This window comes from Penicillium verhagenii (assembly GCF_028828195.1).
Source record: "Penicillium verhagenii strain IBT 33310 chromosome Unknown utg000003l_segment0_segment0, whole genome shotgun sequence".
Taxonomy (NCBI): domain Eukaryota; kingdom Fungi; phylum Ascomycota; class Eurotiomycetes; order Eurotiales; family Aspergillaceae; genus Penicillium; species Penicillium verhagenii.
This window is the reverse complement of record NW_026643167.1, coordinates 2,060,451-2,083,478: the sequence shown is the minus strand read 5'-3', so window position 1 is coordinate 2,083,478 and position 23,028 is coordinate 2,060,451. Positions and strand designations below refer to the sequence as shown.

Here is a 23,028-nt window from a genome sequence, read left to right as displayed (position 1 = left end):
TTTGCGGAAGTCCTGGATATGAGCCTCAGCGTTGAAGTATTGAGATTTGATTGTAGTTTGGTAGGCGGTGATCGAAGTTGTTGCGCAAGCTACACGGTCAAATCGAATAATGCTCAGGTAGGGCAACCGCCTTGAACGTTAGTATTTATACGAGAGGCTCAAATCCTGTTTTCGATGACGTGAATATTTGGCACTTGGATGAAGTTTGGCATGCCATGCTAAGCTGAGTAAGGGGCAAAGTTGAATATACTGAGCAGGTGACCTACTTCCTTGTTCTGATGGTTCCCAGTCATGCACTGGTGATGACGTAGTGAGGTGTCACACAACCCTGGTTGTTGCCGCTTTATTAGGGCAAGACTGCAAAATGATAGGTAAAAGAGTGTGTTGATGTGAAGACTCCAATCCTTGAAACTAGTAGCTACTTGTATTGATTTGTAATTTGCAAAAGTGCTTTCATGATTTTCCATGATTACCAAGTACAGCTTCAAGTGATATTCAAGTCCACTGGAAGATCGAGCGACGAGAGGGCAAAAGAGAACAATCGACCAAGCTAGTCTGACATCGATAAGCAGGAAAGACGTGGCCCGAGCCTCAAACTTTTACTTTTCACCAAGATAGTACCTTCCAGATAACAGAAGCCGTGGAGTTTGCAGTGGAACCCACAGGCTCGATCTGCGTTTGTAGGCCCATCAGACGAGAGACTGCAATTTTTGCCGTTCGAATACCGTAACTGATATCCACACTGGTACATCGCGGAACCTCTACAAACTGTCCGATGAGTCCGAGATTGCAAAACGCCTGAGGAACGATCTGAGGACGATCCTTTGGCGCTCTACTCAATAGAATTGCGCTCATTCGAGGCATGGCACGCGGGATGGTGATGGTGCGTGATGATGTCGCTTTTTCACCAAGCTTTAGATGCTCCAGTAGCTCAGTCAGAATTTCTGCACCAGAGCACTGAAGCATTGGTTTTTGAACATAGTTCCCGTCGCAAAGGGGAGAGTGCGCAAAGCCCCAAAGTACACGGACATGTGACGGCTGTTCGGAGAAGACTGGCTGCGGTGGGATACTCAAGTTAATCTTCCACGCGCTGTCTTCTAGAAACAGGAATGCCCCGGCTTCCGAAGTGCACCGTAATTGGCCTTGAAGATTCTCCCAAAGTCCAAGATCCTCTGTGGTGATAGTAAAGGATTCCAGCATTGATTCGTGCTGGCGTGTACAGAAATGATAAGGGTTGCCAAAGGATGGGTGCTTGTTTCCAAGATCTAACCATGCAGACCAATTTTGGTCCAGCATGTCGTCTGCGGCCATCGACTGCCACAGTGGTGGGTTTTCATTGGTACCTATTTCTGAGCCAGAGATTGTAGATCCCAGAGTCGCAATGACGATATCATCTTTTCCTAGACTTTTGTGCACTTCATGCCCCTCTCGAATAAGGTCCAATCCAGTGATGGTTTGCTGATCGTGATGTTTTGTGATCTCAATATTTTTGAGATCGACTCCGAACTGAAAGTCCACGTCGCAGCTGCGCAGATAAAAGTATATTGGTAAATATACAGACTCATACTGATAATAACCTGTGATGTCAAGACAGCTTAGGATACTCAGAGTGTGAAACTCGGGAAGGTATTGACGAAGAGCACGTCTGAACTCTGCCGCACTATGCCAAGGTTGAAAGCCGAATCTGATAAATTGTTAGGTTATCAAGGATCATCTCGCTCATATGTGCATTTTAATGTTCAGTACATACTGGACGGACCACACAGTCCAGAATGGACTTTCAAAAAAGCTTGCTGGGAAAACATCCCGAATTTTGCTGCCTGTAAGATATTTTTCTCGCTTGAGAAAAAACAATATCAAACTTGTCCGATGCTTGAGGCTGAGATTCAGGGATTCGATCGGTATGTGTTCAAACGCCCCATTCTTCAGCGCCACAAAACAAGTATGATCGTCTCCCTTCGCGGAGAGTCGATTTGCTTCTGCTTTTTGAATTTCATCCAAAACACTTTGTCCCTCAGCCGTCGCGGATGGAATCGTAGCAAGAAGTTCTTTCATGAGCGAACCAACGGGAATGGGCAAGCATCCTGCAAATTGATCATACCCGCCCAAGGAATCGCCCTTGTGATGCGACGCTTGTTCCAATGAGATATGCTTATCTAGCACATGGATCTTGGATGGGTGGACTTTGGCGTGTTTGAAAAGATAAAGCGCGGATGCTAAAGATGCAGTTCCGCTACCGAGAATCCAAGCCTCCGTATTTTCGGCACTGCGCTTGGGTTTAGATTGGCATCCCTTCATGGCATGTTCGGATGAAGGAGTTGGTATAACTGCATTGAAGTGATAAGATTCACGTTATGTGGTCAAGGGTGTCATGTATATTGAAAAAGAGAAAAGGTATATTGCCACATGACGTTCTATAAACTTTGTGTTGAATATGGGGGAAATATTGAGTGGTGTGTCATGGGCCGTCCATGGGTTCTCTCTACTGTCAAACCGTAATTTTTGATGAATTCCAGAGCCAGATCACGAATAGTCTCACCGGCACATGTATTTTCTTTCAGTAAGGCGAGAGCTTTGGCAGTTAAAGTTACCATGATAAAATTGGAAATTGACTTGACTTACCATACAATATAATTCCACATGTTTTCAATTTTTGTATGACGTAGGAACATGTGACTAAGGTTGGCATCCATGGACGACAGCTTCATCCACCTACAGTTTCACTTGGTATGTATTAGGTACCAGTATATTGATACTCAAGCTAGCTGCATGTGGTAAAAGGTTGGAGATAGATGACATTCCTCCCTGTTGACTATATGTATGTATTATTATGCTGACCCCAGGTGAATTTTAAACCTTTGTTGTTTGAAGCTGATTTTAAGAACACGCCTGACGCTATTGTCCACCTTAAACACTGATCATCCTCACGAATCGATCACCGAGAGCATTTGCTGCCAAGGGATTATCCCCAGTGACTAACTCTCGGTGCAAGGTGGTTTGGCCGAATTTTTCAGAAACTCCTTCAACCATCACAGCACCTTCGTCTCTCAGTGCCGACTCAACTTTATCAATCTCCCCACCCAGCAAGGTCTCCACCATCCTCTCCTCTGCATCACTCCAAGATGTAATCTTATACCCAGCATAAACAAAGGATCCATCTCCAGCTTTCTTCGTGCTGAGAAGTGCATATGACCCATGACAGATCGCTGCAGTGGGCTTATTCTCCTTATGGAAGAATCGCAGGATGCGCCCCAGCTCTGAATCCGCTCCGAGATCGCTGAGGGGTGCATGTCCGCCTGGAATGAAGACCCCAGCGAAGGTTGTCAATTCATCATTGCTAATAGAGCTGAAGGTCCGTGGATGGCTGAACCCGTTCTCGGTCTTCATGCGTTCCATGAGCTGATTCTCGTGCTGAAGTTCGTAGAAGTTGCCCGCATAAGCAAGTAAAGATTGGCTATTCGGATCTGGTGTTGGTTCCTTGCCCTTGGGTGAGGCAAAGGTCACTTCGTGGCCTTTGTCGAGTAACTTTTGAAGCGGCTTGGCTAGTTCTTGGAGGAAAAATCCTGTGGGCTGGTCTACTGTTTGACCGGCGTTGGGCCCGCTGGTTTTCTTCAGAGGAATCGAGGACGCATCACTCAAGATGATAAGGATTTTTTTGCACGGCATGATGGGTGATCAATATGCACAATTTTCTTCCCAAGGTTTTAGACTGCAAGCCTTCCAAGGTTTCTTGACTGGTAGACGGCACTGTATGGTGTCAATTATTGGTTCAAATGCTTGATGTTTGTATGTGCATGTGACATTTGACATTCAATAAAAAACATCAGCACTTCAATGTTGAGGGCACATTTCGATAATGCTTCATTCAAATGTTTATAGCATGATCAAGGGCCATGACCGTTGAATGACTTCAAAGTGACGTTAGCAGTACCAAATTTCCACAACATTGCATCTAAAGCTATTTTCTTCACTTCTCTCAATTGTTACTAGAACTGGTAACATTTGAACCATTGAATTTAATCGAAGGCAGTAAAACAATGTTGTAACCCCAGGCCGTACGTCGGGGCCAACAGTCAATGTTTGAGTACCTGCACTTTCCAAGGTATATTTATAGAGCACAGCTTCAAAGTTGGGGCATACTTATCGTGGATAGATAGTGCTCTGCAAACTTGGAACTTCTTCGTCCGTATGTGCATGCCTAGGTATTACCTTGGACAAACGGACATCATCGAGGTACCCAGATAGCCAAGACAAATCGGACGCTCGATACACCGCATGTTCTTGTTCAAAGCCCTTTTGGGAATCAGGTCAAGGCGCTGCTCCCCAACTTGCTACATAGGAATTGAGCATTTAACTTTGGCTATCCCTGGCTCCGTCAGTCATGTGTTTTGAGATGAGAAACTAACAAAATTAATGTTTCCCGTGGTGAAATTCCTCAAAGAAGAGCCCCCCCTGCCAATCATAAGTGGTGATGAACCAGGGGCCGTCCCGAGTGGCTAGGAATGGTGGAGGCGATACCGTATGGCTGCCCGTAAGTGCTGCACGCCAATGCATCGTGAAGATTGATAGGTTGAAGAGAAATCCATGAAATTGAGAGGGATCGACCCGAGAACTTAGTTATCCCTTGCCCCCACTGCTCGGGGAGAAGTTGCTTACCGTTGGGATCCGGACCAAGGGTAGCCTATCCAAAGTGCCACCGTGAGAGCGTGATTCATTGATCGGACCCAACAAAACAACTCCTTTTTTTATTTTTGCATTCGGATCAATCGTGTTACTCGGTACAATGGGTTTAATCTGGAATGCCCATTCTGCAGGGGTTTGTAGCATCTGACCGAGATAGCAAGATCTTCGATCGCATCATTGTTAACCAATGTGACAGGGATCGAAGATAAGACTGCACTTGCTGTTGGATTGCACACCGTCTTGAGAAAAATGAAGGAATTTCAATCTGTAGTATCAAGTTAAGCAGGAGAGGACAAAGAAAAATAAATTAGTTGATGTGTAGAAAAAGGTTGAAAAAGGTAGAAAAATGTATAGCAGGTGACTTCATCCTTTTTTTTTTTTTCCCCCTTCTCCCCCTTCCTATCTCTTCCATCTTGTTAAACCAGAATCATTCTGTGGGTTTCAGTTCTCCAGTTTCTCCAAGTTTCTCCAGTTTCTTATCTTGCTAATATTTCTGCATTCATCCAGGTCTCCACTTCCAGAATAAAACGAAAAAGAAAAAAAAGAAAAAAAGAAAGAAACTCACGATCGGGTCTCCACTACACTATAAGGCGGTGACGGACGATCGGCGTCACTTGTGCTACCCGGTAAAAAGTGCTAAGTTGAGCGCTGTTCATCCTTTATCTATTCCCTTTTTTTCTTTTTTTTTACTCTTTCCCCCCCGCCAAAAAAGGGAACACCGATTCAGTTCTTCCTAATCCCGGTTATCTGACCGATTATACCGGTCATCCTTCAACCTGTAAGATCCGTCTCTCCCCCAACGTGGCTCGCGGTCTGTGCCGTGTTTCTCGAAAAATCTCCCTCCCCCAAGTGAGACCCCCCCCCTAGTCGCTTTCTCCACTAACTCGGTTTGGTTCATTTGTCGTGACGCCAGTATCGACGCTGTGTCTCTCCGTTTTCGTGTTGGCGTCCCATCCTTTTAATATTCAACACCCCTCCACCATTGACCAACCACTGTCGTCGCCGCTTCCAGACCTTTCCGACCCTGTAGCTTTGACCAATGTCCTCTCCATGTCAATCCCGCCGTCCGATCCCGATAATACCTTGCCTTACCCCCTGGTGACACCTGCCGCGCCTGCCCAACATGATTGCTCGACACAAGCCGAGCAAGCTCGGCCCAATCCACGTCACCACTCATCGCATTCACCGAGCCAAAACCTGTCCCAGGGGGCTCCACAGGCATCCTCTCCGTCGCGGGCGGAATCCCCCACAATTCGTCAATGGACCCAGCCTGCACCCCCCTTCACTGTAAAAAGGGCCTCGACGAACCCGCAGGAGAATTTCCAGAATTTCCCCCACCCTGAAACTTTTTACAGTCCCCAATTGTCCGAAAGAGACAGTATCTTCGCAACCCACTATCTTCCCACCGACAGCGGCGCCAATACCCCACAATTGCCCCCAGCAAGGGCCCCGGAGAATGAGCGCCAGGTGAATTCTATCCCGCGTCTCGATGATGTGCACGGGTCTCCAAGTCCTCCCTCTAAGGTCTCTCCCCACAATTCTCACGTCGACCCTTCCCACATGGAAGTTGACGTCCGCAGACATCTCCCATTGCGCTCTTCTTCTCTCTTCCCTTCCTCCGAGACATCACCTTTCTCGCCTTTGCGCTCGTCTATATTTGCGTCAGACCAGTTAAAGGACCAGGAAAAGGAGGCTGGTATACATATACCGTACACTCAGACGGTTGATCCAGGTACGAAGTTTGATAGCCCAGACTCACCGACTGAACGCAGTCTTCTTCCATCTGTCCTAGATGATGTCTCTCATTCGCCCCAGTCATTGACTCCTGATCACGGGCGGCCGCCGCTAAGTCGAGAAGGCGTCTCCTACGGATCATTCGCCGAATCTTCTCGGGGCGTGGCTTTGGAGCGGAGCTCTAGTCGAGGTCGTCGGGGACGGGTGGATAGCTCGATCGAGGCAAATCTCAGTAACGTGGAGCCTGCTTCAAACGTGCGCAGTCGTAAGTCCAGCCATTACCTGGGCTTGTTCAAAGAAAATACCACTTCACCTGAAAGGAAAAAATGGGAAGACCACTCCCGACACCGAGATGACGCTGCAGACCGGTGGGATCGGGCTATGGATCACAATATGCAGATTGCGAATCTGTCATCGGACGAGACTGGACTGATTCGGAAGAGCATCTCTCTTCCTTCCCTTGGAGATGGCCCATCCTTTGATACCCCACTTGCAAATGAATTGCCAGATGTTGAAGAACCGGCCAAGCGTCGACCACTGCCAGCATTACCTCGCGGCCTTCTTGAGGAAATCAGGAATTTCCACCTGACTCCGGGTGGTGCCCGCGGTTCGTCCTTTTCCAGGAGTATTCCCGCCCAGTATTCGGAACGCAGCAGGAGTTATTTCCAGGAGTCTCATATCGAGCATTTTGCAGAATCACTAAGCTCCGTGGAACAGGATGACCGACGAGGTTCGGAGCAGTTTGAAGATGAGGGAAACGAACAAATTAAGTCTGCCGTTTATTTCCCTCACGAGCGTGTTGCCGTGGCCGAAGGGGTCAATGATCCGCGATCAATAGGGGCAGACCCACACAGCGTGCAACCAGTTCAGCTTTCTGCGGCCGACAAGAGTCATGGATTGATGTTAATACCCCAACAACGTAGTCCTCCACCCGAGCAAGAAGTTGGCCATGTGGATATATCCTTTCGATCTAAAAATGAAAGCAAGATTCTCCATGGTGATCTTCAAGATCTCCGATCTCCTTCTGAGGGTGTACCAGAGATTCCTCTGGGCCCAATTTCCGAGTACGGCTATGATTCCACCGCCGAATCCGATGCAGTTTCTGCCGATGACAGTGGGCATTCCATCGATGATTCCAGCTTGACTGATGATGTGGATGTCACGCCAACTGCCACCCCCACCCAGCAACCCCGCATCCTCGAACGTCGCAAACCAGCGGGTCCCCTTGGTGCCGTTGAGCTAAAGCCCTACAGGCATCAAGTGGGTGGTCACACAACTGTATTCCGTTTCTCCAGGCGTGCGGTCTGCAAGCAGCTCAACAACCGCGAGAATGAGTTTTACGAACGCATTGAACGAAGACATCCGGATATGCTGGTCTTTCTCCCTAGGTGAGTCACGGATTTTTTTTTCTTTTTTCTTTTTTCGTGACCAAGAGAAAGATTTGCCGCCTACTTAGGCGCCAAACCCTGCCACGTCATGTTATACTCCACTCTTAATTTATTCCTCGAGGCTAATCTTTTTTTTTCTTTGCAGATACATTGGTGTTCTGAATGTAACTTTTTCAAAAACCCCAAAGCGACCAAAAGATCAGGCTGAAAATGGCACCCAAAAGCAATTAAATGGAGCCTCTGAATTGGATTCTCAAATGGTTGAGCCAGTAGAGCCTCAGCGAATCGTCAGCCAGAAACAGGTCACTGGTGTAGTTCCTAAAGTGATTCTTGCAAACAACCGTCACATTATTCCAGCGGATCTCTTTTCGCGCCAACGATCCAGGATACTGGATGACTCATACAACAACGGTCGACCGCGTTCCGCCGGTGGCCTGGGGGAGCTCAACTCAGATCCTAGCTCATTGAGCAACCAAACCAAGATATGGGGGGCTACAACTGTCAACAGGAAGCTTCAGGAGCAGGTCCTTCGAGAGGTTTTCAGCCCTCCTGCCATTCATCATCATCGACGACATGCTCGTGGACATTTACATTTGTCTAGAAACGCTTCGGATCTGCCCTCTCGTCGGCGTGAGAATATGTCAGAAGATACAGCTCTCGCACGTCCTTCAGGACTTGGCAAGGCTCGGACCTTGAGGACACCTACAATGGATATAGCGCGGTCTGACCCTGAAGCCCCTGCTCTTTCATCATCTGCATCTACAGCCTTGGATGAAAACCGTGAGAGGCTAGAGAGAGTGAAGACTGAGGACCAGCTCAAACGAGCAAACTCTGTCAACCGCGGTCAATCTGTAAGGAGAAGACATTCGGGTGGTGGTCTGCACCGGCGCGGAAGCATCGGCTCCGAGAAGAAAGGCGAGCTGATGTTTTTCGAAGACGACGGATATGGTGGAGATAAAGAGGACGAAATTTTCTCGATGGAGGGCGATGTACCCACGTCTACAGACAATCCGCCATCGGAAATTCCCTCGACTTCGCAACCATCCACAGGCGCTTTTGCAAGCGAACGCGAACACTCCATTCCTGACGCCCCACCATCCGACAGAATATCTGCTGCCTCTTCTCAGCTTGGGTTGGAAGATTCATTGACAACCCATCTGCCCAGTAATCCCAAGGAAGCGCAGTTGAAGAAGGATGAACGAGTACAGTTCTTCCTCCTTCTGGAAGATCTGACCGCTGGTATGAACAAACCTTGCGTGCTAGATCTCAAAATGGGCACCAGACAGTATGGTATTGAGGCAAATGACAAGAAGAAGAAATCACAAAGACGCAAGTGTCAATCAACAACATCGCGGCAACTTGGAGTCCGTCTATGCGGTATGCAAGCCTGGAATGTCAAGAAGCAAGAGTACATCTTCGAAGATAAATACTTTGGACGTGACTTGAAATCCGGTCGTGAATTCCAGGATGCTCTAACCCGATTCCTCTACGATGGTGTCAGTTATGCTAGCGTGGTCAAAAAGATCCCCGTGATCCTGGAAAAACTATCACTTTTGGAACACATGATTAGGAGCTTGGATCGATATCGCCTCTATGCCAGCAGTCTGTTAATTTTGTATGATGGCGACCCGGCTACTCCACCACAAACCCCGAACCACACTATCGACCCTAACTCCCGACCTCGAGTCCACGATGATGGTCACAACAATATAGATGTTCAGTTGAAGATTGTTGACTTTGCAAATTGTGTCACCGGCGAGGACGAATTGGCCCCGGACACCCCTTGCCCTCCTCATTACCCAAATGATATCGATCGTGGTTACCTGCGAGGTCTTCGCACATTGCGTATGTACTTCCAGCGCATCATGAACGAAATTACACAGGATGAATTCATTGAGCGCGGGGAGGGAGAGGGCATTGCGCTTGGTGGCCAACCTGCTGTTCGCGAAGTTCCCTCCACTGACCAATATTGGAATGAGAGTGTGATGGAAACTGATGCAGGTGAAGTAAGCTTCTGATGTGATCTCGACTTCCCTGCCGATTTGACTCCTGGAGATACATCCTGCAGCTTCGTTTGGGCTGTGTTAGCACTGGACACCCATGTTACTCCTCCCCCTTACTTATCTTATGTCCCCCTTGCTTTTTTCACCTTTTGGTCTCTTTCTCCTTCTGAACTGCTCCCCCTCAACGAGTGCAGACGATATCACGACGTCCACGGACGACTCAATGAATCTTGTCACCCCTGGATGCATCTAGAGCCCAGGTTTTTTTTGTTTTGGCTTCTTTTCTCGTTGTTTCTTCGCTTTTCTCTTCTGGAATTGGCGTGTACGAAATTATCCCAACCTTTGTTTACGATTCACTTCTCGGTTCTGTTTTATTGATAATACCCCGAAGGTTATTGAATTTCCCAGGCCTTCACTTTGCAGTGCTGTTTGTACATGATACTTCATTATTCGGTATTAGACATCATTAAAAAAAATCTTCAAATTACATATCTTTTCTTCTGTACTCTGTAGATCCTAATTTGCTCAAGCATGTGACATGTCTCATTGAGTCTCACTGAGTCTCATTCCCGGTTTGGTCACGTGACTCCTCGCTTGGCTAGCGCCTTCTCCTTCTGGTATAAATATCTGCTTCTTCCCTCCTCCTTCCCTCTCTTTTTCTTTTCTTCTTCATACTTACCTTGTTTGGGTGGCCGCGATCATGAATGTGGTCCACCACAGATCGGTCCCTGCATTGCACAGCGCGGCGGACTGGTTTGTTCAACGGCTTTCGGGTCATTGACAGGCGGATTTTTTGGCACTTCCCACTATGTGGTTCTTTCTTTTCATCAAGGCTTGGGTCAGTGACCCGAGGTTGGAGAAGAGAACACCCAGCTGTATGTAATTCCTAAACAAGTAACGACACCAAACCAAACACTTCATTCTCCGTAGCTGTTCTTTCTTTCTTACTCCGCGCCCCGCGGTCACATCTTACAAAGCTGTCAGTTTTTCCACGGCTGTTAGTTGGCTCATCAACTCAAGTGCTCTTGGCCTTGATTATTGTCTTGCTTTCAGATATTATGCTAGATTATACATATATTGTCTTGCTTTCAGATATTATGCTAGATTATACATATACATGTGTCAACTTTGTTCCCCGTATGCTAGGATACCCTGTACCTTGAGTGGAGTGCTTCCGAGTCTTGCCCCTCGAGTCTTGTTGCCAGTCTGCTGGATCAGCGGCCGAGGTCACGTGCACCACGATAAGCAACTCCGCATCTAATCTGGGCTTGGGAGCTCCAAGGTCTACTCCGCACTCTCACTTCCCTCTCCATTTCTCATGCCATTTCCCCTCGCTCAGAGGAACTCTTTACATCAGACAAATACTTTCATTCTACTTAAGATGAGCCTATCTTGAAGCCCAATGACGTAGGGTGGAGCTCTGACAACAAAGCAACTGATCCACCCAGCTGACACGGGAGTCATTCAACCTACACCAATCGCTCTGAGCCCCATACCGCCTCTTCAATATCCCATCCAGTGACTACCTCGTACACACCAAGCTACATACACTCTCACCGTACTCATCCTCACTGAATCCCGGTACAGGCGACTGGGTGAGTTGAGCACAATGTTTAGCTCCACTGGCCACATCGACACCATCGATAAGCGGGACTTCGATGCGAATCGACCACTTCTCGAAGATGGAAACATAGATGGACATAATCAGGGACCTAGCTCAGGCGTTGGCCGGCTCAGGGCAGGATCACACCGTTCACAACAATCCTCACACTCTGGATTCGGACCGACCAGTGACGACGGGCTTCTCAGCGATGTCGTCGATGGTATTGTTCAACGCGATCGACGGAAAATGGAGAAGGAAGTAGTACGGGTCATTAGTTTTGTTTGGGGAGTTATAACTTGGTATGTATTCCGAGTTGTGACTGCGATGTTTCTATGGTGTCTGGTAACTGACTCATAGCTTGCAGCCTGGGCGCGGGTAGCATTACCGCTTTTTCTTTGTACGGGCACCTGTTGCTTACAAGGCTCCATTACACCCAACTCCGGGTCAATGCGATATCCATTGCGGCTGAGATCGCGATGTATTTGCTAGTTCCCTTGTTTGGGTACCTATGCGACCGGTATAGTCCGTCGCCGTTGTCCTTGGTTTCGGGCGTGTTGTTTGGACTTGGTTATTTTCTCGCAGCATTCACATATAAGAGCGGTCCTCCTCCAGATTCTGGAGGGTCAGGATGGCCGTTCTGGGTCATGGTTGTGGCATTCATTGCTATTGGAATGGGTACAAGCTGCATGTACCTCGCTGCCGTCGCAACCTGTGCCAAGAATTATGGCAGAGGAAAGCACAAGGGCATCATGCTTGCGCTCCCGATTGCAGCATTTGGGCTCAGTGGTATGTGGCAGAGCCAGTTGGGAACCTACGTTTTGTGTGAGCGCGATATAGATGGCAAGTGTGGTGACGTGGATGTGTTCCGTTACTTCCTTTTTTTGGGAGTCATTTTACTGGTTACTGGATTCATCGGCACTTTCGCATTACGAATTGTCGACGATGACGAGGAGGAGAGATATATCGATGAGACTGTTGAGGAGCTGGAGCGAAGTGGGCTTCTTGAAGAAAGCGATTTCTTCCGACCGAGGGGTGAGATACGGTCTACCGTAGAATACGGCACCTTCTTGGACAACGATGAAGAGGCCCTCACTCTTTCTGGCGAAGAGCGGGAGGAGAGGCGACGAGAAAAAGAACGGGAAGAGGAGGAACGGCGAAAGAAGAACTGGCTTCTCAACTACGAGACTCGTGTGTTCCTCCTCGATCCCACCATGTGGTGGCTAGCCGCTGGGTTCTTCCTGGTCACCGGACCTGGCGAGTCATATATTAATAACGTGAGTCCTCTGATACTGCTTTGTGTGTCCTTTCTGGCTAGTAACTGACTGAAACCAGCTCGGCACTATCATTCCGACTCTAACACCTCCATCTTATGCCCTAAATGCGCCTCCACCAGCCGGACTTCCATCGACTCACGTCACCACTATCGCATTGACCTCAACAATTGCCCGACTGTTGACAGGGTCTCTATCCGATTTTTTTGCACCGGTAGCAACACATCTCTTCCCTCCAATTCCAGATAGTCGCCGACACACAATTACTACTGAAGGCAGTAACCGAACTACCCTTTCCCGAATGATCTTTTTGCTCCCATCAGCCCTTCTCCTTTCTATCGGGTATCTTATTCTCGCCAGTCCCCTCGCATTAAAGGTTCCCTCTCTCTTCCATCTGACAACCGCTCTCGTCGGCTTCGGCTATGGAAGTGCATTTTCTCTTACCCCGATTATCATCTCTGTCGTATGGGGCGTAGAGAACTTTGCCACGAACTGGGGTATCGTGGCCATGATGCCTGCCATCGGGGCCGCGCTGTGGGGGGTGGTATACTCTGCCGCATACCAAACTGCCCTCGATGATGGTAGTGGTAGTGATGCCGATGGGCAATGCCATGGTTGGCGTTGCTATGGTTTCTGGGCTGTCGGTTGCACGATCAGTGTTTGGATTGCCATTGTCGCTTGGCTGGCTGCTTGGAGAGGTTGGAAGCGGCGAGGTGTTGTTGTTTAACCAGTCTGACAGTGGATTCTAGCAATTCAGCGTGCTCTTTTCCAGTTCATTCATCTATAGCGATAGAAATATGCATGAATTCAAGGCTTATAGGGATCTTGACCTCTATATTGATCAATATTCAAATGTTCAAATGTTTCTTGATGTCTGTTTTGCCTATGTATACATGGATCAATTAATATTGACTTGTCACAATTTGACTCCGGGGCTCCCGAGGTCACGGAAAGATATTCTTCCCGTTAGCCTTGAAGCCTTCCAAGCTTGAGCACCAGTGCTGGAATGTTCAAATGTTAGAAGCTGTCAACTTGAGTGCGTAGGTGGACCTCCACCTGGCCACCTCCAGCCTGGGGACTCGACATCTGGAAATGGCCTTGAGTCTTGGCAAAATTGGAATTGCATTCGACCTTGACACCTGGACAGTTGTTTCGAAGAATGATATTCAATTGCGTAGATGGATTATTAAGTATTTCAAATGTTTATATTAACCTTTGGCTTTTCATGATGTCTGTAGGTTGATGCCCATGTGTGTCCGCGGGTTCCAAGTTTGCTCAGGCGTTGTCTGCATGCGCACATGCATGTGGATCTTGCATCAGGTTTTAGCCAGGCAGAAAATCTGGGCTCACACATGCACATGCATTGGTCTATCTAATATGTATTCTCATATATGCAGCAGTATTCACACCATTATATTTCCACAGTCTCTCCGTCCCTTACTTGGAGACTTCAGTGACGTTGGCCTGTTTTTCGTCAGCCAAGTCCTCAATATCCTCAAACTTGCACGCCTTCTTTTCATATTGCATGTCAATTTCTTCGATCTCCAATTGCTTCGTCTCGGGGATGAAGAACCATCCGAAAACGAAAGCCACAGCTGAGAGCGAACCGTAGATAAAGCCCAATTTACCACCGATATCAACGTGGTGTGGGGTATCGGCAGTCTCCATGTAAGGATATGTGAAAGTGACAGCGAATCTGGATAGTGAGATATTGTTAACATTGGGCTCCTGTTGTCAAATAGATGGGGATGGGTTCACATACTCAGTGATAAGCTTAACGGTATAAGCGATTTGTAGCGTCATCTCACGCAACGGAGAGGATGGAAGTTCAGCTCCGATAACGTAGGTCAAAGGAGCCCAGCCAAGGGACCAACTGAAGCTGAAAAGAAGCAGCATGGCCACGATGCCCTTCTTGGCATCGACGTTGCTTGAATCTGCGGTTCCAAGACCACCCATTGTCATCAGAGAGATTGTTTGGAAAGCAGAACTAGTGTGGAACAACATGCTAGAAGAGAAGTTAGTCGGACATATAAGATGAATAGATGGGGAATGCAAAGTAGAGAGAGGAGGAAAAAAACTCACCGACGACCAACAACATCAATCAATGACGCAGAAATGATAATCGCACCAATATCAACAGCATTGGTACCAAGGGTAACGCTGAAAGGATTGATCGAGTTCAACTGCTTAACGAACAAAGTTCCGTACTGCGAAGCAAAAGCCTGACCAGTCGCCTGCTGGAAGAAATTGGCGGCAGAAACAATAAAAGTGCGCTGTCTGTTCTGCTTGGTAAACAGATCCTTGAACGACTTCTTCTGCAGCTGTTCAGAAACCTTCATCGAAAGAACCTCGTATCGCTCCTGGATCTCCTCGTCGGATGTGTTCTTGTTCTTGAGACGGATAAGGGAGCGAAGAGCTTCATCCTGACGGTCACGGAGCAGATACCAACGAGGAGACTCGGGAATGAACCAGACCAAGCAGATGACCACGAAGGGAACTACAAGGATCAGGCCGAAGGGGATTCGCCAGGCAGCGTTTGTAGGCATTTTCTTGGTTGCGCGTGCGATGCCAGTGATGAAGAGGCCTCCGGCCTTGATGCTTAGCCAGTATAGGACACCCATTCCACCGCGGTTCTTGGCGGGTGCCAATTCGGCTAGGAAGGTGGGGATAACGGCCAATTGCATACCAAGGTAGATATCTATTTGGAAAGGGAAGAAAAAGGGTTAGGTCGGGGCGTTGTTTTAAAGGTGTTGGCTAATTCAAAGGGTTCGATGCAGAGAGGTCGTAGATACTCACAGTGCAGGGCTCTGGCTGTCTGGAGTTGTGCCTGGGTAGTCGAACTAACGACCACCGAGGCGCTGCCAAGTGCATAGACGCTCATTGTGAAGATACACATTCGGCGTCCCCATTTGTTGCTCACATATCCGCCGATGAAGACACCTATACGACGACATTGGTGTCAATTTTCATGATTCTGCAAGAGGGGGAAAAACGAAAACAAGCAAAACTCACCAATGATCTGACCAGCAGCCTTCAGACTGTTGTATAGAGAGGTATCCAAAGCCGGGATAGCATATTCACCCTTCTTAGCGTTGTACTTTCCGAATTGGTTAATGAACGAGTCCATAGCCTGACACGAAGAGAAAGCCTGATCACTCAGACCATAATTGAAGGCTGAGAGAACGAGCAATCCCGTTGAGAACAGCAGCATTGGGCTGATAGCCCATCTTTCCGTCACCATTTTCGATTATAGGAATCAAAGAAAAGATGGAAAGCAATTGTCCGTGCCAGGGTAGATGGAGCGTGGCAACAGAGTCTGTTTTATCTGATCCGCGATCGATTGATAAAATAAGATCTTTGGCGAAAGCAGAATAGCCGGGTTTTCCGCGTCAGGTCCAACAATCTCATCTTGTCGTTTCCCTCAATACGGGCCGTATTATTAAAGGAGAAAAGAGCTGGAAAGAAAAAGAGGGGCCGATTGAGGGAAACCGGAAAAATTGGAGAAAAGCGATACGATCGGCGAATGAGTGAGTGTGAAGAGATTCAGGGGATCCATCGGACCCTGATAAGACATGGTACTGTGACCAATACTTACAGGCATCCGGAGTACACAGTGTAGGGTTCGCCTTACAGCCCTATGGGGCAAAACCAAGCTTTGTTAAGCAACTTTGCCGGGGGCTCGGCAAAGAAACCACAACTTGTCGCCTTTCAAAAGCTCCACTATACTCCACTTGGTGGTAAATGGATAACCAGGCAGCAAAATTAGGGGTTCCATTACCAATGCCCCTGGCCTAAGCGTTTGTTGGGATATTTTTTTTCTCTCTGGACGGGCATTCGAGGGCAAGTCAATTGATCCCAAGCTAAGAACAATAATAACTAGATAGATATTACACAGTAGGGCAAAGGGATGGAGGGGGAAAACAATTGTCAAGCCAGGAATATCATCAAGTCGGAACACAAGGGGTATCTCCCGAATTAGAAACTAGACATCGGTCGATGTCGGATCAAGTCCGGTAAATACCTTGTACAGCCTCTTACTGGTGGCGGGGCCGACCCTCGAGTCCGTCAATGCACCATTCTTGTTTGCAGATTTCTAGAACGAGAGGATCAGCAGAGTTTCACCAGCGCAATTAAAATGAACGGGAAAGGGACGGGCCATGAACGGAAGAAATCTGCATACCCTAACATCCTCGAGTGTCGTGGGTCCATGCATGCGCATCCCACGGATCAGGTCTGTCACGCACGGATACTGGCCAGCAATACCGTACGACATGGACGCGGTCACACGGTTGATTTCCTGGAGCATCTTGACAAAAGTATCCGAGTTATCTTCACCGGATTTGACTTGACCCACATCCATGCAGAACGCTGCATCATTGCCGTCCATCATTTCCTGTCGGTAGGGGATTGTCGAAATGTGTTCGGTGAAGTTCTTGATCCATTCCGCTGACTCCCCCGGCGCATTGGTGTGGTGAATAAGACATGAATATGTTACTTGAAGCGTGAGGAGGGCATCTTCAATCGTATCGTCATCAACGGGGGGTGTGGTTTCGGGCTTGTTCTTCGGTTTCCGGCCGCGCGCACGGCCGGTGGTGGGGGGTTCAGGAACTGGCTCATCAAATTGACGGAGTACTTCCGCCTGGTAAGCCCTGTTTCTCGAGTTTCGGTTCTTCCGCATCCAGGCAGTAAGTCCTTCGATGAGATAGATGGGTTTATGGTTGGGGTATGCGCTCCGAATTTTGAGAACATGGAGTTCCAAGGTATCTTCTTCCTCACTATCGGGGGAAGAAATCACCATATCAACAAAGTCTTGCGCCGGCACCAGACAGAGAACATGCTTTTCTTCTTCAATCCGCAAAGGGCATGGCTCCCAGTGACCGGCCGCCTCATTGTAATTAGCTTTGATCGTTCGGCTCCATTTGATCAGATTAGGAATGGTGCTAGCAAAGAACTTGCGCTCCACTCCCAATCGCTTCATGAACTCAATGGTCTGGATACCCACACTGCCTTCCTCCAGTGAAGATGCAATATGAATTATCATCTCTGGTGTCGAATCCTTCTTGTCGACCTTGCGTTTATTCACCTCAGAGATATCAGCTGCCACCTGCTTCTGCCTTGCTTTCTCTTCTCTTATTTTCGCTTTTCGTTCCTTTTCGAGCTCTCGCTCCCGATCCTTTTGTGCTTTTGCTTCGGCCCGGGCATTTACCTTTGCTTCTTTCTCTTCGGGCGTCATTTTGCTGGACTTCCTTGCTGGACGCCTTGGTTCAGCAGGCTCGTCGATCTCATCAGAAAGGTTCCAATCCCCCGCCGTACCCCCTCCAGAACTCTTGTTTTTCCGAATGCCTATCCTCGACACCTTCTTTGCACTCGTAGGTTTTTCTTTTGCGCGAAGAGAAAAGAGCAACTCTGCCGTCGTGCTAGAAAAAATCGCCTTTTTAGGAGCTTCGCTAGTCTCGATTGTATCTGTAAACCCCGGGATGGAGAATGGATCACTAAACTCGTCTATGCTGTCCTGCGTGCCCGATGCCAAGGTTCCGACTGGCTTAGGGAATTGACCATCATCGTCAGAGAGTGTAATAATGTCCTGTTGCGGGGGGTGTCGGTTATGAGATGTTGGTGGGGGAGGGGCGGAGTGGATTCGGTTATTTGAGTTGGAGAGCATTGGTTTGGGTCGAAGCGGGCGAGCTACTGGGGATGTGAAAACAAAAGGATCTGAATCGTCCACGTTTGGCCCTGGTTGCTTGTTCGATGTAGCGGGTCGCGAGGGTGCAGGACAAAATTCGTCGTCTGAAAATAACGTCGTGGGAATTGAGCTTGGAAATGCGGATTCGTGGGATCCCAACGCGAAATCGGCGCATCGAGGAGGGGATTGACGCTCAGGGAGTATTCTCCTCTTCTTGGCGGGTATCTCGGTCTCATCGTGGGCACCAAATGAAGCGTCGATCAAGTCTGAAGAAATCAGTCCCAAGCGGGATGAACGTTGGGGGAGGTTGAAGATGGAGGATGTTGCATGTTGTGGTAGATTTTCAGGAATTGGAGGATCGGAAGAAATCAGATCAATGATGTTTTGCATTTTGAAAGACAATAAAATAAATTCTACTATGTATTAGTAGCATGAAGAAGTGTGATAACGCCGTCGCGAAACGCGACGTCACGTAGGCACGTGACGTTATCGTGATCTTATCGCGCATGCCGCATTTGCTACTAGTAGTGGTGGTTACATACTAGTAGATCAATTGAATTAGCCCCGCTTACTGTGAGATACTAGTACATAGCTACTAGTAGTATTGTTTACTTTTCTTCCAGGTGTTGAATAACCTTGGAAATCTCGGCTTGATCCCTAGAGATTAGTCAAATGCATAGTCTATGAGTGAGTGTTTGGTTTATATTGATAAGAACATACTGATTTGACAAAATGTATGGTCATGCTATGACGGATTTGTGGGAACTAAGTCAAGGGACGACAGGGGTATTGGAATTGAAACAACTATACTAAATCATATGGACATGTGGAACACAAACAGGCCTACGTTCGCAAGGAATGCCATAATGAGAGCAAGTCCGACAAACACCTGCATCCACCCATCAAACGGACGACGCTCGGCTGAAAGCATGGTGGAGATCTCTTCTTCTAGTCGATCTCCCATCGCTCTGAGTGAGAATTCACGGTCGGCTCTTATTTTACCAGCTGTAGCCATCTTGTCAACTTGTTGCGGGCTCAATTTATTGAGAACTTGGTCCATGACAGCCGTCCACTCATTAACAGCATGTGCGTCTCGGAGCCAGCCCGTTTCGCCCTCAACGATTGTTTCCAAAGGACCACCCGTATTTGAGGCTAGAACAGGGAGACCAACGCGCATCGCCTCAACGGGAACAATGCCGAAATGCTCATTGATCGGGGTATAGAGGAGCAACTTTGACTGTACTAGTAGGGTATCTTTGAAGGTGGTGGGGACGGAAAGGAGGAATAGGACATCTATGTCATCGGGGATAGCAAGCGCTGAAGGGACAGTCTTGGCGGTTGCGGTCTGTAGTCCGAGGCCGGTCGCCAGAGTATCGAGTTCTTGGTGGTATTGTACATTTTCTTGGACACGATTGTCATAACCGCCTAGGTAAATCAAGATTAGCGCGAGGGGATTCAATATGAAGGCCATGTTAAGAAAAAATAAAAAAAAAAGACTCACCAGCAATTACCAACCGAGTTCCTCTCCTCTTCTCCGCGCCCAATTCATTGTATGCCCGAATGGCCAGAGCCATGTCCTTTTTCCGCTCGAAGCGGTTGATGCTCAGTAAAATCTTCTTTCCGCCCCAAAGAGGCCCTGCAGACTTTGCTTCCGGGGCTATAGCCTTCTCATCCGTATCCACGCATGGATAAACAACTTCGACATCTCCCAGTTTGTCCGCCCCAAAGACCTGTCGCACAACCCCGCGCGAGAATTTCGAGTTCGCAACAACCCGATCAGACGCGCTCATTGCCCAACCTTCAAACCAATCAAATGGGAATCTGTATAGTTGCTTAGCTAGCCGAAGAAGGGAGCCCCCTTCATTGCGACGCGCAAGCAATTGATCGGGGAAATGGCAATAGAATAGGATTCGTTGGCACTGGGATTTTTGGGCCCGGCCAAAGGTCTTGAGAAAAGGTACGCATGCGGGGAGTTGATCGACAATAAATATGTCATTCTGGGTTTCATTCTTTCCCCCGGTCTTGTTGTCCGATGTTGTGAGGTTGAACGTATCCCTCGATCCCATTTCCGAAAGAAGCGACAAGGTCAGGTGTAGTTGGCGCAAGGCGGCCATGAAAATGTGGAGTCGACCGAAGACATGGGCTGGAAATATGGTGTTTCCGCGGACACGGACGTCCAGCGTGCCATCGCGGGCTTCGTCGAAGCAGTGGTTCTTGTCGCGGTGGGAGGTGTAGATGGTCACGCGGTGGCCTCGGTTTTGAAGAGCTAGAGCCACATCGATGATAAGTCGCTCGGCACCGCCTATTCCCAGGTCCGGGTGGACAATGACCACATTCGAGGGTGCAAGACCCGCCATGTTTGTTTTTCTTGTGGATGTTGAATTGATGGAGAACACGATAGCTTCATGAGATAAAGAACACGTGGGTGTACGTCATCACATGACGAGCAAAACGGTGCACTGTGCAGCGTGCTTTCCTTCAGTTGCAGATGCGGGGCTCATTTCTATACCGAAAAGAAATTCAAAAGGAAGGAACGACTGCTTGCATTGCTCTTCGTCTAAACTTCTCCACTACTTCTCTTTTCCTCATACCTAAGCTGGTCTTGTTGAGCATTTGATCTGTTCAGATGTTCGGACAAGCCACCGTTTTTTGGCCGGGTATTCTCAGTGCCGCCAAATCGCCTAATGAACCAGCCAACAACTGCCGATTTCTCCAATAACAAGCATGCGACTCCAACTCCAACAAGACCCATGTTCAAGGATGCCCTAAAACGGCAACTGGTTCGGCTATGGCCGCATGTTACTTAACTCTGGGGAAGTTGGAGGTTCTCCACAACCCAATTATCAGAACAGTCGGATGGGAAAAGATGCCGTCGTTGCCGTGATCTTTGACCTCGATGAAAATGTGAAAATGTTCAATTTTATTTTTCTTCTCTTACCCTCCCTGTGCTCGCAGGAGTGACACACCATCATTATGATAGAGTCAAAGACTTCTGAGGCCACCAAAACAGAGCCTGCGGCCCCGCTGGATCCAATCCCGGCGCAAAATGAGTCGCAGGAAAACTCAACTCCGGCACCATCGAATTTGTAAGTGTCTACAACCTACATCAAACAACAAGCTTTGCCAAGCTTTCCAAGTCCATGTTTTTTTTTCTTTCTTTTTTTCTTCTAGAATTTCTCCATCGGAATTCTCCACAAGGTACATTGTATACTAACTCAATACAGTCACCATGTCCTGGTCGTGGCTGCTGGCTTCATGACAATGTTCATGACCTGCGGTATTGTTTTCTCATTCGGAGTATACCAGGCAATCTATGAAGAAATGGCCAAAGAATCCGGTAATCCGTTTACAGGGACATCGTCCTCAATCATCAGTCTCATCGGTACATTATCCATTGCGCTGATGTCAATGGGTGGGCCATTTGTTAGCGCCTGGGCCAAGCTTTACGGACCCCAGCCCATAATCATGGCCGGAGGTGTCGTCTTCGGTCTTGGATGTATCCTTGCCAGTTTGAGCGAGTCTATCTGGGAGTTCCAGCTCACCCACGGTGTCCTCGTTGGCCTCGGCACCTGTATGGCCTACGTGCCAACCATGTCCGTCAGTCCAACTTGGTTTAACAAACGGCGTGGTCTGGCCATGGGAATTGTCATTTCTGGTTCCGCTTGTGGTGGTATGGTTTGGCCACCTGTACTAAGAGCTATCACCGCGGAAATCGGATTTCGGAATGCGCTACGCATATCCGGGTGCCTGAATGTCCTCTTCGTGCCCATCTCCGGATACGCATTGAAATGGGAACCAAAGTTCCAAGAAAAACTTCATGAACAGAATGCCGGCATTTCGAAGAAAACTGGATGGATGAAAGTTCCACTAATCAACTGGGAGGTTGCCAAGTCAAAGAAGTTTGTCGCGCAGGCGTTAGGTTGCTTCTTGCAGTCTGCTGGGTACTCGACACCTTTGTTTTTCTATGCCGCTTTTGCGCGGTCTCTGGGATACAGCGATCGGATGGCGGACAACTTTATCACTATTAGCAACGCGGCGAACTTTATCTCCCGTATTGTGATCGGTTATGCGGCCGACAAACTTGGTCGTTTAAACGTGCTGTACACTACAACCGTGTTAAGTGCCATCTCTGTTTTCGCGCTGTGGCTTCCAGCTACTTTTGCCGGTACGACTATTTCCATGACCGCTGGAGAGGTCTTGTTTATTTTCTTCACAATTTTTTACGGGACCTTTGGTAGTGCCTATATCTCTCTGTTCCCCGCGAGCTTGATTGAGCTATTTGGCGTGCAGCACTTCACTTCCGTGAACGGTGCTCTATACCTCATCCGAGGCATGGGAGCCTTGTTAGGAACACCGTTAACAGGATTATTGCTTCCGGGACAATCAGCACTGTCCTCTGTCTCAGTCTACTGGAGAGCTAGCGTCACTGTTGGTATGTTGCTCTTTGCGGCAAGCATGGCCACGCTATGGGTTCGGATCGAGGCAATCACCGGCAAAACACGATCATGGAAAGTATGATTAAATTAATAATGAGTTGTCCAACTACATAGGCAAAAAAGCTCAAGTGCTAGTAGCTGTGCCAAGAATTTGAATTCAATTTCCCAATGTTAGTTGGTCCAAGTTTTGAAAATCCATAATTTGACATTTGAATACCAAGGTTCCA

At 48.2% G+C, this 23,028-nt stretch overlaps 8 protein-coding genes across 8 annotated transcripts; 3 read left to right on the top strand and 5 right to left on the bottom strand.

The window, feature by feature from the left end:
- Window positions 1-606: 606 nt before the first annotated feature.
- Window positions 607-2,298, bottom strand: N7466_002163 (oleate hydratase; the record flags this gene model as incomplete). The annotated part of the gene is made up of 2 exons (XM_057161561.1): window positions 607-1,684; window positions 1,751-2,298. The coding sequence occupies 2 exons, from the start codon at window positions 2,296-2,298 to the stop codon at window positions 607-609; spliced, it is 1,626 nt and encodes a 541-aa protein (XP_057024846.1).
- A 609-nt stretch (window positions 2,299-2,907) lies between these two features.
- On the bottom strand, window positions 2,908-3,666 carry N7466_002162 (type 1 glutamine amidotransferase domain-containing protein; the record flags this gene model as incomplete). Its single annotated transcript, XM_057161560.1, has 1 exon — window positions 2,908-3,666. The coding sequence occupies one exon, from the start codon at window positions 3,664-3,666 to the stop codon at window positions 2,908-2,910; it is 759 nt and encodes a 252-aa protein (XP_057024845.1).
- A 2,067-nt stretch (window positions 3,667-5,733) lies between these two features.
- Window positions 5,734-9,823, top strand: N7466_002161 (inositol polyphosphate kinase KCS1; the record flags this gene model as incomplete). Its single annotated transcript, XM_057161559.1, has 2 exons — window positions 5,734-7,805; window positions 7,951-9,823. 2 exons carry the CDS (start codon window positions 5,734-5,736, stop codon window positions 9,821-9,823), a joined length of 3,945 nt encoding a protein of 1,314 aa, XP_057024844.1.
- A 1,594-nt stretch (window positions 9,824-11,417) lies between these two features.
- Window positions 11,418-13,409, top strand: N7466_002160 (MFS transporter; the record flags this gene model as incomplete). The annotated part of the gene is made up of 3 exons (XM_057161558.1): window positions 11,418-11,710; window positions 11,776-12,685; window positions 12,744-13,409. The coding sequence occupies 3 exons, from the start codon at window positions 11,418-11,420 to the stop codon at window positions 13,407-13,409; spliced, it is 1,869 nt and encodes a 622-aa protein (XP_057024843.1).
- Window positions 13,410-14,119: 710 nt separating this feature from the next.
- On the bottom strand, window positions 14,120-15,923 carry N7466_002159 (general substrate transporter; the record flags this gene model as incomplete). Its single annotated transcript, XM_057161557.1, has 5 exons — window positions 14,120-14,378; window positions 14,445-14,687; window positions 14,765-15,380; window positions 15,479-15,622; window positions 15,695-15,923. 5 exons carry the CDS (start codon window positions 15,921-15,923, stop codon window positions 14,120-14,122), a joined length of 1,491 nt encoding a protein of 496 aa, XP_057024842.1.
- A 741-nt stretch (window positions 15,924-16,664) lies between these two features.
- Window positions 16,665-18,755, bottom strand: N7466_002158 (uncharacterized protein; the record flags this gene model as incomplete). The annotated part of the gene is made up of 2 exons (XM_057161556.1): window positions 16,665-16,775; window positions 16,863-18,755. The coding sequence occupies 2 exons, from the start codon at window positions 18,753-18,755 to the stop codon at window positions 16,665-16,667; spliced, it is 2,004 nt and encodes a 667-aa protein (XP_057024841.1).
- Window positions 18,756-19,179: 424 nt separating this feature from the next.
- Window positions 19,180-20,722, bottom strand: N7466_002157 (GDP-Man:Man(1)GlcNAc(2)-PP-dolichol alpha-1,3-mannosyltransferase; the record flags this gene model as incomplete). The annotated part of the gene is made up of 2 exons (XM_057161555.1): window positions 19,180-19,790; window positions 19,867-20,722. 2 exons carry the CDS (start codon window positions 20,720-20,722, stop codon window positions 19,180-19,182), a joined length of 1,467 nt encoding a protein of 488 aa, XP_057024840.1.
- A 616-nt stretch (window positions 20,723-21,338) lies between these two features.
- N7466_002156 (uncharacterized protein) lies at window positions 21,339-22,883 on the top strand (the record flags this gene model as incomplete). Its single annotated transcript, XM_057161554.1, has 2 exons — window positions 21,339-21,451; window positions 21,590-22,883. 2 exons carry the CDS (start codon window positions 21,339-21,341, stop codon window positions 22,881-22,883), a joined length of 1,407 nt encoding a protein of 468 aa, XP_057024839.1.
- Window positions 22,884-23,028: the final 145 nt, after the last annotated feature.